Below are 12783 nucleotides of genomic sequence, written 5' to 3' on the forward strand. Positions count from 1 at the left end.
TTGTTTTCGACATCATTTGCCTGTTTCCGCTTTACATCTGCAACACATGTATTCCGATAACTTGGATTTACTGTTTGTTATTTATGATGTTTCAAGTTTGGAAATCTCACACTCAAAGCTCAAATAGGATTTTAAAAGCACATAGCTTCATGCCAGATCACCTCCACAGGCCAATATATTTCACCAGTTATGTTTGCTGAAAACAGCATTTCGTCGCCCGAAAAAGTTAAATCTGGGAAAGGCTGGGAAAACTTGTGGAGGATACAACTATAATAGTGTATTTAGCTACCATAATAATGTCAGAGTATGAAATATTTGTATGTGTTTGCCAATGTAAACATATTAAAGCAATACTAACAATCTGCTGCCTCTTTCCTTATCTTTGATGGTAGTGGAGCGCAGCTCTGGGCTTTGGTCTGACATGTGATGTGTTGCCATGCTTTGTTGCTTAGAAACACCTCACCTATTGCTCAGACTGGGGTCAGTGGCTGCTAAACGGGGTGTTTTTAAATCCCGGCACCAGTCATCGCTTTGTCAGCCTGTGACTCTGGGCCAGTTCTCACCGCACAGCTGGGTCTCGCTGCACTACATCAGGTTCAATTTAGGTAGCAGGCTCGGTGAGAAGCTAGATCTGACAGTCAGTGAATCTGTAAATGCACTTCAAGACTGGTGTTTTGGAAGTGGTTTTGTACAATAGATGAATATTTTTAACTGGTGTCTTTTAGGGGTTGAAGTCATTGAACAAAGAGGAGGGAAAGTCTGAAGGAACATTTATCACATCTGTCACACACGCATGCACACACCCTTAAATGAACTGCGCTGTTAGCTTCATGATGGACAAGCAAATTGCACCACAAAATGTCTTCATCTGCTGAATTCCCCAATAATTTTACATGTCAAAGAAGCTTTATCCTCTGACTGACTGGAGTGATTTTCACATCGAGAGAATAACCACAATAATGAATGTGTTTCATAACAGGCAGACTAATATCCTCTGCCTGTATATCATCAGTCTGTCAGTGTGTACCTCTCCTCCCTCTGCTCTTGACTGTAAACTATGCCTTTTTAATTGAAGGCCCGACACAGTACGAACCTCAGGGTCGGCCTCGAAGCCTGCTGGGCTGTTAATGACCTCCTCTGTTATCACTTTGCTGCTACTCCTCACACCTGCACTCAAGAATAATATTTACCCTGTCTGTCATCATCGTAAGGTGGGCGTGTGTGTGTGTGTTTGTGTGTGTCTTCCTGTCTTTGCGTCAGACTTTAATGATGACTTCCATTCTCCTTTTCTCTCAGGCGTCTTATTAGAGCGGGAATGGACACAGCCAGTCTGTGTGAACAGATCTTTCTCAGGAAAAAGTGGGAGCAGAGAGCTGAATACCAGCACAGAACCAAAACCTCCCTGGTCACTCATAATATTTCAATTAGGCTTTACTTTAATGCATGAGCACGCGTGTGTGTGTGTGTGTGTGTGTGTGTGTGTGTGTGTGTGTGTGTGTGTGTGTGTGTGTGTGTGTGTGTGTGTTGCGTTGCGTTGCTTTGCTTTGCTTTGCTTTGCTTTGCTTTGCTCTGTTTTGTGCATTTGTGTGGAGGCCAAATAATAACCCGGTGGGTATATGAGGATGTGTGATAATCACTTATTGGTTGAATTTGGGTGGCATGTTGCCTCATGCATTTCTCAGCAAGCTGTGATAACTTTGTTATCCACTCGTGAAACAAGATGTGATTGCTTTCATTTAGGAAAGTAAAAGTTAAGTCATATTCCCCTGAGAATTTAAACATGAGCAGGGAGAAAGAGACAGAGAAAGATTGAGAGCGACTGAGAGAATCGGGAGAGGCCAATGTTTTCCTTGTCTGTTTTCAAAGTTTGAGGAGGCTGGGGAATCGCTTATAATGAGAAAGACAACAACTGGATGATGATATTTTTTCAGTTTTCACCCGTGAGAAGATCAACACAGTACGTTTTTGGATATAGACGCATTTTCATGCATTTGATCTCTCAATTTCCTGAAATTCAAATCAGAATCGAGCTGCGACAGATTTTCACAACAACAGAGCAGCATTAGTAAGCCAGGCTCAGTAGATGTGGATCAGACAGTTGCCTAAAGACTAGTTGTTAGCTTATGTTCACTGAAGGTGACTGAATTGTTTAAAACCAAAGTTCGACATTTTGGGAAATGTGCCTGCTTGTTTCCTTGCCTAGAGTTTGGTGAGAAGATTGATACCACTCTCATATTTGTCTGCTCAAAAGAGCTCAACAATGTCCGTCCACTTTTTGAACAGCTCAGGGTCCGGAAATGATTTCCCCCATTCAATATCTCCATTGATGTATCAGAAAATGCTTAAATATATATGAAAGGTTTTAAGCCTGGAACCAGGCCAACCAACTACAAGATGAATCATGATCATAAACCAAGGTTGATATCATACGGACTTGTGGCTTCTACAGGGGCATAAACCTTTGTTTCACAATTTCATAGCTCAGGGTAAGTCTACCTTGAATGGTTTAGACTTCATGGCTAATCAAAATCCTTATGGAGAAAATGAATGGGATTTTCACTTCCGGAATCAGACTTTTGAGCGCTATATTAAGCTTGAGGCAAGCATAAACTGGTTAGCTTAGCTTTGCATGGAGACTGAACACAAGGGGAAACTCTGGCTCTGTCAGAAGATAAGAAAATGCACTCATTAACGCATTATATCTCTTTGGCCAGAGAAAGGCTAGCTTTTTCCCCCAGATGCCAGTCTTTATGCTAAGCTAAGTGGCTGCTGGCTGTTGCTTTACATTTTTACTTTTGATATTTCTTTCAATCAATTGCATATGGCATCGAAGGGTTAATGGGTCTAAACCAAGCTCTTCTTTGATGTTGCAATTTTCAACTGCTTGAAGGAAGTAACTCAGGGATTACAAGAAAATACTATTTTGTAATTTGGATTTGCAGAACTTTGCTGACATTGTCACTTTTAAGGCATACTTGTAGGAGAAGTGGCATTGAGGCAAACACGTCACAGTTCACTGGAGCATGATGAATTAGAAAATCATTACTAGTGCTTGTGGTCCTTGCAAAATGCAGATTTGGTGCACTCTTTTTGGATACTGCTACACACAGCACTTGTCCTGTCATACACTATCAACCTGATTTCATGAATGCGCAGAAGGAACATACAGGAACGTCTTACAATATAATGCAATCCATGACTACAGCACAACAAACTGTGACTTCAGAACGTAGTTAAACCAATTACTTTAACAAAAACACAAAGATACAGAGACTTTTACACGACTTGTGTATTTAATTGCTTTATATTCTAAGGCATGTCTGTCATTTTGTCAAATACTTTTGCATTTCTTTATTTTCAAACAAGAGCAAACCAACAGGTTTGACTCCATGTGTGAACAAAGACTTTTGGCTTAGAAAACTAATGTTGAGGTTGTAAAATATAGTACAAAAATAGATTAATTATACACAAAACAGCTCAGAATTACACTGTGTTTCTGCATTAATTCAAGGTATTCAGTTGGCTATTACTATTCCCTCTTATTCAAAAAAAAATATGACATTGGAAAAGAAGTGTTCACCAGATAATAGGTTACATTTAATTATTTTGGGCAGTGTATGAAAAAGGCAATGACAATTTTGACTTAGAGTGTTATAAATGCAGTGTCTGTAAAAAATGTGCAGAACACATACAGTAACAGAAGCCACCACTGAGCTGGTTTCCTAATTTATTTAATGGGGTCTGCTAAAATTCCCTGTTGTGTGCAATACATCTCAATTCACTGATGAATGCATCTCTTCTCAGCATCCTTACTACGGTCTTTATCACCCCTCAGGAGAACACATGTATTATCCCCAGTTGAAGCAGTGGAGGCCTCTACAGCAACCAAGCTGCTCTGCAAACTGGCATCTGTTAATGTGTATATGCTGCCATCTAGTGGACACATAGATAATTGCTGCATTTGGTATAATGTAATATCTGTACAATAGGGGTCACTATACTGTCTTTTTTCACATTTCCATGAGCTTTGTTTATTCAGCCTTAAAAGGCCACTTTGGATTACTGTGGGAACTAACTGGCTCTTTGCAAAATGACCACTAGATGTCAGTAAATGTCTTTAAAACATTAAGACAGGAGTTGTGATTAGGTGCATTATTTGCTATATCTTACTTGGGCCTTTATGTCAGTTAACAGTCACGTTTTTTTATTGACAAAGTGAATACTGCCACGTCCTCCTCCCTGATTAAATCTCTTTAATGTATATGCTATAGATTAGATTATATTATATTAGATTATATTATATTAGATTAGATTAGATTAGTTTCAACTTTATTGTCATTGTGCAGAGTACAAAGTACAAAGACAACGAAATGCTATATACTCCAAGGAGATCTCAGCTTCCTCTCATCTGTGCGGTACAACAGTCACATGGGAAATGTTTGGAGATATTTACACCACCATGCAAACAATAGCCTCAGGGTAAGGAAAAAAACAACAACGCCGAAGCACATTTGCAGGGACAGACAGAAGCAAAAGCAGAAAGTTGTTCAAAGTCCTGTGTTTAGGTGTTTTACACAGGTTTCATTTATTGGTGCACTCCCACAGCTTTGGGAGGAGCTTGATGGCTGCTCAGCCCAATTGGTTTCAGAACTTTATAAAAAAAAGAAAAAAAGAAAGCTAATTATTAATAAATCAACCATTCACAGAAGCTGCATGTTGAGCAAATATTCAGTTTCCCCCTGCCCCAAATCTAATGTGAAAACTTGTGTGTGTAACTATTTATAGGTGTGTGTGTGTGTGTGTGTGTGTGTGTGTGTGTGTGTGTGTGTGTGTGTGTGTGTGTGTGTGTGTGTGTGAGTGTGTGTGTGTGTTTTCCACACTGTTGATGGGTGCATATAGAGTATTTTTCTTCTGCTTTCAGAGGCCGGCTGTGGGGCAGGATTACACCTCTCCCTCTCTCTCCCTGCCCTCTTCCCTCTCCACCTCCACCCCTCCTCTTCCATCCCTCTCCACCCTCGGCTCTCTCCTTCCTCCTGAGTGGATTTTTCGGGGCTGTGCACATAGCCCCCCATCCCTCCCCCCCCACCTGCTTCTCGGACAGCTTTGCTTCACCAGTTCTGCACTGTGCCGGCCTGGAGAGGAGTAAGGGAGCGGAAAGAGGAGAGCGAAAAGAGGATTTGGTGAACCGAGGAGAGACAGACAGGGGAGAGGGACCATGGCTGCTCTTTCTGCCTTGCTGAAGACCTGGGTAATACTGCAGACCTTGTGCCTGGCTCTGGCCCAAGTGGTGAGTGGACAGGGGAGGTTGAGACCTGCTCTGCTCAGGCTTGGCTCCTTTATTCTGGGGTTCAATGGGGTTAAGGGCCCTTGGAAAGGGCCAGCAGGTGCTGGATGTCTTGAGGTAATGTTATAGGTTGTGTGTTGTCTTGATGCTGGTTAAAGTGATCGAAATGCAGGAGTTTGAACCAAGACTGGTCTATTTGTGGTGATCATCTGGCTTTATAGCATGCATGTAAAAGAAAGAGCTTGAAATGGGTTTTCTGCTGTGGAGACAAAATGAAACCGGACTATCTTCTGTGGATTATCATCCTTATCGTATATGGACTCTTATCTCTTTTGAAGATTTAACTGAGGAGATACTATTGAAGGCAAGGATTTGCGATTACCTTGGTTTCTTTTTTTTTTTTTTTGGCCTAGAAGATTTTTATTACTCGAAGAATGGAGGAAAACATCAAAGATTTGGTTTTGATTTTCATGGCAGAGATGGATATCAGTGGGCACCAACACACATACAAACACACACACACATGCATCACACACTAACTTTGTCCACTGAGCGTGAAAGCCCCTATTCAAACAGACACCTACGTGTTAACTACTGGACGTCTAACAGTTTTTGCTCTTAAGGATTATTCATTTTGCATTTTACACATTTTGAACAGTTGGAAGAATTCAAGGTTGGATTTAAAATGGCTTTTATCACTTGATGGACTGACTGATCCACTGAAATGATATTCAAGACGGGCTGAGGAGACATTGGGATGTGGGGGGGGAGTGAGGTGAGGGTTGTGGGGTAAACAGTGCCAGTCTCATGACCCCTCCTTCCACATTCCTCCTCATTCCTTTGTTTTTATCCCTCTCCTACACCAATTCTAATTCATATTATCCAAGTTTTCCTTATTTCGGTTCCTTTTTTTGTGTTTTTTGTTGTGCTGCATACATTGGACACAATGCAGTTACCTGCCTTGAATTGATCGATTTGATTTAGGTCTGTCCTGCACCATAAGACAAGTACATGCATATTTATGTATGTGTTATTTACATATGCATTTTTTTAACTTGTTTTTATGTTATTGCACCTTTTGCTCTACCTCTTACAATGTCGTTATAATCTTTATGTTGTTACAGGATTTTACAGTTTATAAAATGTGCACAGTACTATAAGAATGTCTTAGGTTGTCATCACTTGACAGTCTTAAAATGTCTTTCTGCCTGTGTTTCAGAGGGGTCCACCCGGACCTCAGGGCCAGCCCGGCCCACCAGGCCCCTCTGGCATGCCTGGGTCAGACGGCATTGATGTGAGTATCCACACAGGTTTGCCCAGCAGATCTGGCACAAAGACCATCATTGTGCTGGAGAAATACCAACCCTGTGCTGCTCTGCAGTACTGGAGTCTTGCCAGCAGAGGGCACTGCAAATGAAAACACAGTGGCACAAAAGAGCTCTGTTCCCAGCAGAGAGAGGGGTCTTTGAGACGAGACCCTTGCCTCAATCCTGAGTTTGTGTCACAGTAATGTGATACATTTGAGATATTTGCAGGGTTAACTACACACAGGTTGTATAAATATATTTTAAAATGGAGGCTGCTGGGCTAGTGGAGTAAGAAATACACTGCCTGTAAAAACCTGGTGTTTGCTCCGTGATCCATAATCAGATAGATTAGATATTTGATTTGTTTAGATCAGCTAATGTGTTTGAACTATTAACATAAGTCTATTATCTTAATCTTTTCCTGTACCTTCACTATATGAATATGCATTTTTACTTGTGACTGATTACTGTTGAGTTCTAAGCATGTGGATAAGTTAGTACATTACGTTAACACCTCCCATTGCGAAGAGCAATTGTTGCCTGGTCCAAACTGCCCTCCAGTTTCTACACTGGGGCTTTCCCGTTTTGGGTCTCTGCCACATAAAAGGTGGGATGTTAACATGAGAACCCATGTATTGTTTACAACATAATCACTGAACATGTGTTTCTGCCTGGAACACTTGTGCAAGGCCAAGATGGCAACATAATATGTCAGTCAAACAGAGAAAACAATACTAAACAATACCACAAAAAACAGACAAAACAAACTTTGATTCATTATAGTTAAAGGGGACAGGTTATTTTTGTGAGACCATCCAAGTGAACCACAGAGCTTATTAGCACCTGTCTACTGTCAGATGTATCACTGATGAAGACATTGTGGAGAGAGATAGACACAGATATGAGCAAAAGTAATGAGTTTTATGAATGACTTTAAAAGGCCACGTCATGCTGTTAAATGAACAAATATTAAATCAAAAGGGTTAACGTCACCACTCTATCTCTCTGCAGGGAGACAAAGGACCACCTGGGCCCCCTGGTCCACCAGTAAGTTTGTATTGTACTGTTTGTCAGATTTTATATTACGAAACCTTTAACATTTTTATGTATACTTCTTTTTTGTCCGTAACAATAGTGTGTGTGTGTGTGTGTGTGTGTGTGTGTGTGTGTGTGTGTGTGTGTGTGTGTGTGTGTGTGTGTTTGTGTGTGTGTGTGTGTGTGTGTGTGTGTGTGTGTGTGTGTGTGTGTGTGTGTGTTTGTGTGTGTGTGTGTGTGTGTGTGTGTGTGTGTGTGTGTTTTTTATTGTAGGGACAAAAGGGAGAGCCAGGAGAGCCAGGTCCCGATGGAGCACCAGGAGAGAATGGCATTGATGTGAGTAAACTGACAGATGCCGGAGTTTGGTGTGTGTTTGAGAGAGAGAGAGAGAGAGAGAGAGAGAGAGAGAGAGAGAGAGAGAGAGAGAGAGAGACACTGGCTTTGAAAATAACATAACCTGTTTCCCTACAAAACAAACATTCTGAGAGGCTTAATCAGCTTAATAAGGAAAAGAAAAAAACTTTGAGGAAACAAAACCTAGCAACAGAACTTTTGAAAATACCTTTATATAAAAATAAAAAATATTTCTAAAGAAGCCACCACTCATTACTAGAGTATAAGTAGAATCTGTAAGAAAAAATAGAATACTTCAACAATGGGTCAGTGTACGTTACCATGAATAAAATGACAAACAAATTAGCCAGGAAGCAGAACAATGTTAAAAGATAATGATGAGTGGCTCTCTGTGTTGTTTGTATCACCATTAGCAGCAGTACATGCATGACGACCCACATATACAGCATGAGTTTGGAGTGATGTGATATACATTTGTGCTGACTGGAATTTTATTACGTTTATTTAGACCGCTTTGCAGATTTGACAGAATAACCCCACCTTAAGCAGTACTAACTTTTTCCTGAGCTTTCAATGGTGTCACACAGTCTTCATCAGCAATGGAACTGTTTACATGTGAGCTCACTGGCTGTTATTCCAACCATTGCACATTTAGGACTTTGAAGCATTAAAGTAGTAATTCAAGGTCCACTTACTCGGTTTTTGTGACGACTTCGACTGCATCCAAGACAATGTCTGGCTCTGCAGATGTTTTATAAGGTAGACAATGAGTAAATATTAAACCTTAAAGATGGACACAATGGGTTTAGATGACAAATGTTGAATGTAAACAAAACTGAAAAACGTAACAGGGTACCTTTTTAAGTCACCATAAGGTGGGCATAAAAAAGGAGATCACTAAAAAAGTCATCAAAACTGTATTTCTTTAAGCTACATTTTAGCTTTAATGTAACATTTAAAGCATTGACTTTCACTGTTCCCTTTTTCCAATTGAAGATTTATAAGTAAAACAAGATAATTGAGCTACATAAAGCTACTGTATATTTGCTGAGTTATTTTCACATTAAAGCATTCAGAAGTTCCCTCTGTGTCTGGGTCCTAATTTTCTCTCAACTATTGGTTTATTGTCAACACAGGGATTTAGTAATTAAAACTTTTTTCTTTGCAGGACTGTATGAATAGCTTTGTGAACAAATTATGAGGAATTATACATGAAGTTGATATACTTTATGTCAAACCCCACCCAAATCCCTTTCTGATTACATGCTGATTACTATTAAATCTCTAGCAATCACAGGTAGTGAGGCGTATTGATTTACCTCATATTACTTTAATTGTGGCGCAGCTTCAGTTGCTGCATCAGTCTTGGTTTGAGGTGAGTCAGTGTATCAATGCCTCTTGGTCACATGCTAACAGAAGCACACACACACACACACACACACACACACACACACACACACACACATGCATTCCTCAGAGATTTAGCCAGTAATCCGCCCTGGAATCTCAATCTCAAGTTTGTTTCCTAATTACATACAAGAGCAGTGTCAGCTTCGATCAAATGTGTGATTAGCCTTATTGTAAGGTGAGTTCAAGTCCCATACAGCCCGTTGAAAGCACACTGGCAACTTGATATTTAGTTTTTTTCAATTGTCTTTCCTTTGCTATTTTGACCTCTATGTGCATGTGTAGCATACCATCTCTTTGTGTCTGTCTCCAGGGTTTGATTGGAGCAAAGGGGGATCGAGGTCCTATTGGAAGCCCTGGCCCTAAGGCAAGTGTCTAAACCTCCACCTGGAAGGATGATTAGAACAAATGCACCATTATAATGCTATTCTGTGGAAAACCTGTATCTCAGACATTAACATGTATCACCATGTGGCGGTGTTGCTTGAATAAAGCTTTCATATTTCAAGAGGGTCAGTTTTATAACAAAAAAGTCCCTGGGTCATGTTCACATTATCTGGTCATGATACTAAACCCTTAGCTTACAGGATAAATAGGCACGAGAATTGCTGTCCCTCTAAGTATTTATTTCAAAAGTAGTGCATTATATATCGATATAATTCTCATTTATTTGTGAAAGGTCCTGGCATATCATTACTATAGTTAAATTGCTGTTTTCTGTTGTCTGCAGGGTCAACCTGGACCAAGTGGTGAACCTGGACCTCCTGTAAGTAAACTATTTATTGTCACTCACCTTTTTGGTACAGTAAAGTAGGTATGATGAGTAACTTTTTGAATATGTTTTTAATTCATATCTTATACTGTGTGTGGTGGGAGATGTACTCAGATTCTCTACTTAAGTAAAAATACTCCGGAACAAATAAAAGTTCTACATTCAAGCTTGACTAAAAGTGCAGAAGTATTATCAGCATGTTGTATCAGAAAATGTCAAAAGTAAAAGTACTATTTGAGTGATATGTTATTAATGTAAAGGAATTCTGTCACATAATTAAATTATTACTGATGTATCAATGCATGAGTAACATTTTTACTGTTGAAGCTGGTCGAGGTGAAGCTAGTTTGAACTAGTTTATATACAGTTAGTTTAGTCCAGTGGTTCCCAACCTGGGGGTCAGGTCGGGTCACAGGATGATATGTTGGCCATCAGAAGAAAACAACATTCTGCAATACAACGTTGTACTTATCTTTGCTTTTCTGGGTAATATGGATAATTTTGCCTTTTTGGGGCCCTGAACGTTTAACATTTATCTAAAAGAAATCATCTGAGAAGTTAAGACTAGAAGTCTCTTTTTGGTGGAACTGCCAACAACTCATAGACATCTAAAACATGACAAGCAGCTCCAAGAAGAGGTTACATGCCAAAAAGGTTGGGAACCACAGGTTTAATCTGTATTGAATAGTATTTTATAAGCTTGTTTTTTTATGTAAAATCTATGGAGTAAAAAGTACAATATTTCCATCTGAAATGAGGAGAAGTGGCATAAAATGGAAATAGTCAAGTACAGTACAAATACCTCAAAATTGTACAGTATAGGTACAGTATGATTAATTTAATTACATTTTATCTCATAGGGCTGTCATGATATTTATGAAGTTATGAATTATGACGGGCTGAATTAGGCATTGTTTAAAGCCTTGTCAGTTTCCAAACAAACATATTGTAACCCAGCTGGTCTTCTAAGGCAACCTCCCGAGTCCCTTTTTGTTCATGCCTGAATGCCTGACCAGCTGTGCCCCCTTTTGGGTTTAGTTTACCCAGATGTGGCATATGCTTTCTACAGCTGACATGAGACAGTCCCTAATATGGAATAACGCTGCTATCAATTATATAATCAAATGTGACTCCTGACTTTATCAACACCAGTAAATGCAAACCAATCAATGTACCAGCACACCATCTGTAACACAGTCCAATACCACTAGGTGGTGCTCAGTGTCCATCAGACATCATCCAATATATTCAAACATTAAGTCCAGAGTCATCCAATGTCATGCATGAATGCAACGCTATTAGTTAAATCCTTTGTTTAGCATTAACAGGCGGTGCTGTCTGGGGGCTGTGCTTGTACAGCCAGCTGCATCACGCTGCATGGACCGGAGATCCTGCCCTGTGGGCTGTTCTTTCTCCAAGAAGGCTAACTTACTTAATCACTTTGTTTATAATTACTTCCAAGCAAAAGACACAGCAAACATATACTGATTGTGTTCTGTGTCTTTGTTCTTCTTGAGCACTGTTTACACTACACTCTGACACTGTACACAAGCATTACTGAATTACTGCTGCCATTATTAATTGGCTTTCAAAAATGGTAATTGATTCGTTGACGGATTGGTTCCACTTGTTACACAGTAGTCTAACCCTTCGTCCTTTCTGTCCACGCAGGGAGCCGGCCTTCCAGGACTGGCTGTAAGTAGCTCGTACGGTATACAGTAACACAGTTATGCCATCATCATTTAGTGGCTTTGAAGGGTTTGCTGGGATGTGTATGCATTGTTCCTTCTTGCTCTCTGTGTCTCTCTGTCTAGGGTGCTGCAGGGCCAATTGGTCTTCCAGGTGAAATTGGACAAACTGGACCAAAGGTAGGACACCAGCTTTAGTTTATTATACTGCCTTCATGATTTACAAATATCTCATAAACATGTTACATACAGTATATAAGCAACCAGAACCCTTACATGCTTATTCACAGCTTCTTTCCCTCTGCTGTGTTTAGGGTATCATGGGACCAGCTGGACCCCCAGGACTTCCTGGACCTCCTGGCAAGCCAGTAAGTGTCCACAAGGAAATATCTTATCCATCTGTCACCTCTCTAAAATGAATGGAACAAATATGATGTTGGTGGTAAAATGCCTTTGGAAAACCTGAGATCAAGAGGTTGGAGTGCTATTGAGTTTCATGTTGTTATTTTGTCCACTCTCTGTAAATCCAAGCTCACAACCTTTTCTGGGTACATTAAAAATACTGTACATGCGCCCTAGTTTTCTTAGTTTCAGATGGTGCCATCACACCCCACTATTTCCTCCCAGCTCACTGTTTCTGTTTTGAAACTCAACACAGTTGGTTCGGGTAGAAAAAGTAGGGTGGTAGTTACCATCAGCAACAATAGCAATATTAAAAACACTGATATCAATATTTGAGAGTTAATAAAATCTGAAAACCATATATTGGCTATAGTCTTTTTATTTATTTTTTACATAAATAACTTCTAACAGTATTCATTTCATATCTGAAGAGTTTTTTTCAGTAAGATTGGTGACATCAGCTGTGAAAAGAGTGAGAGATAAACGAGCTACTCGAAGCTCATTGGGCTCAATCAAACATATAGTTACATCAAT

At 39.9% G+C, this 12783-nt stretch overlaps 1 protein-coding gene across 2 annotated transcripts in view; it reads left to right on the plus strand.

Moving 5' to 3' along the window:
* col9a2 (procollagen, type IX, alpha 2) overlaps positions 1–12783 on the plus strand; it is a 148380-nt gene that overhangs the window by 126089 nt on the left and 9508 nt on the right. Inside the window, exons 1-9 of one of the 2 annotated variants that reach the window (XM_031323351.2) lie at positions 4996–5287; positions 6504–6578; positions 7603–7638; positions 7900–7962; positions 9701–9754; positions 10118–10153; positions 11831–11854; positions 11974–12027; positions 12162–12215. In XM_031323351.2, coding sequence (XP_031179211.1) covers positions 5216–5287; positions 6504–6578; positions 7603–7638; positions 7900–7962; positions 9701–9754; positions 10118–10153; positions 11831–11854; positions 11974–12027; positions 12162–12215 — 468 coding nt within the window. In that variant the 5' untranslated portion in view covers positions 4996–5215. Of the gene's footprint in view, positions 1–4995; positions 5288–6503; positions 6579–7602; positions 7639–7899; positions 7963–9700; positions 9755–10117; positions 10154–11830; positions 11855–11973; positions 12028–12161; positions 12216–12783 lie in introns of those variants that run through there. The other variant, XM_031323352.2, reaches the window with a different exon arrangement.

The sequence above is a fragment of the Sander lucioperca genome, chromosome 16 (genome assembly GCF_008315115.2).
Source record: "Sander lucioperca isolate FBNREF2018 chromosome 16, SLUC_FBN_1.2, whole genome shotgun sequence".
NCBI lineage: Eukaryota > Metazoa > Chordata > Actinopteri > Perciformes > Percidae > Sander > Sander lucioperca.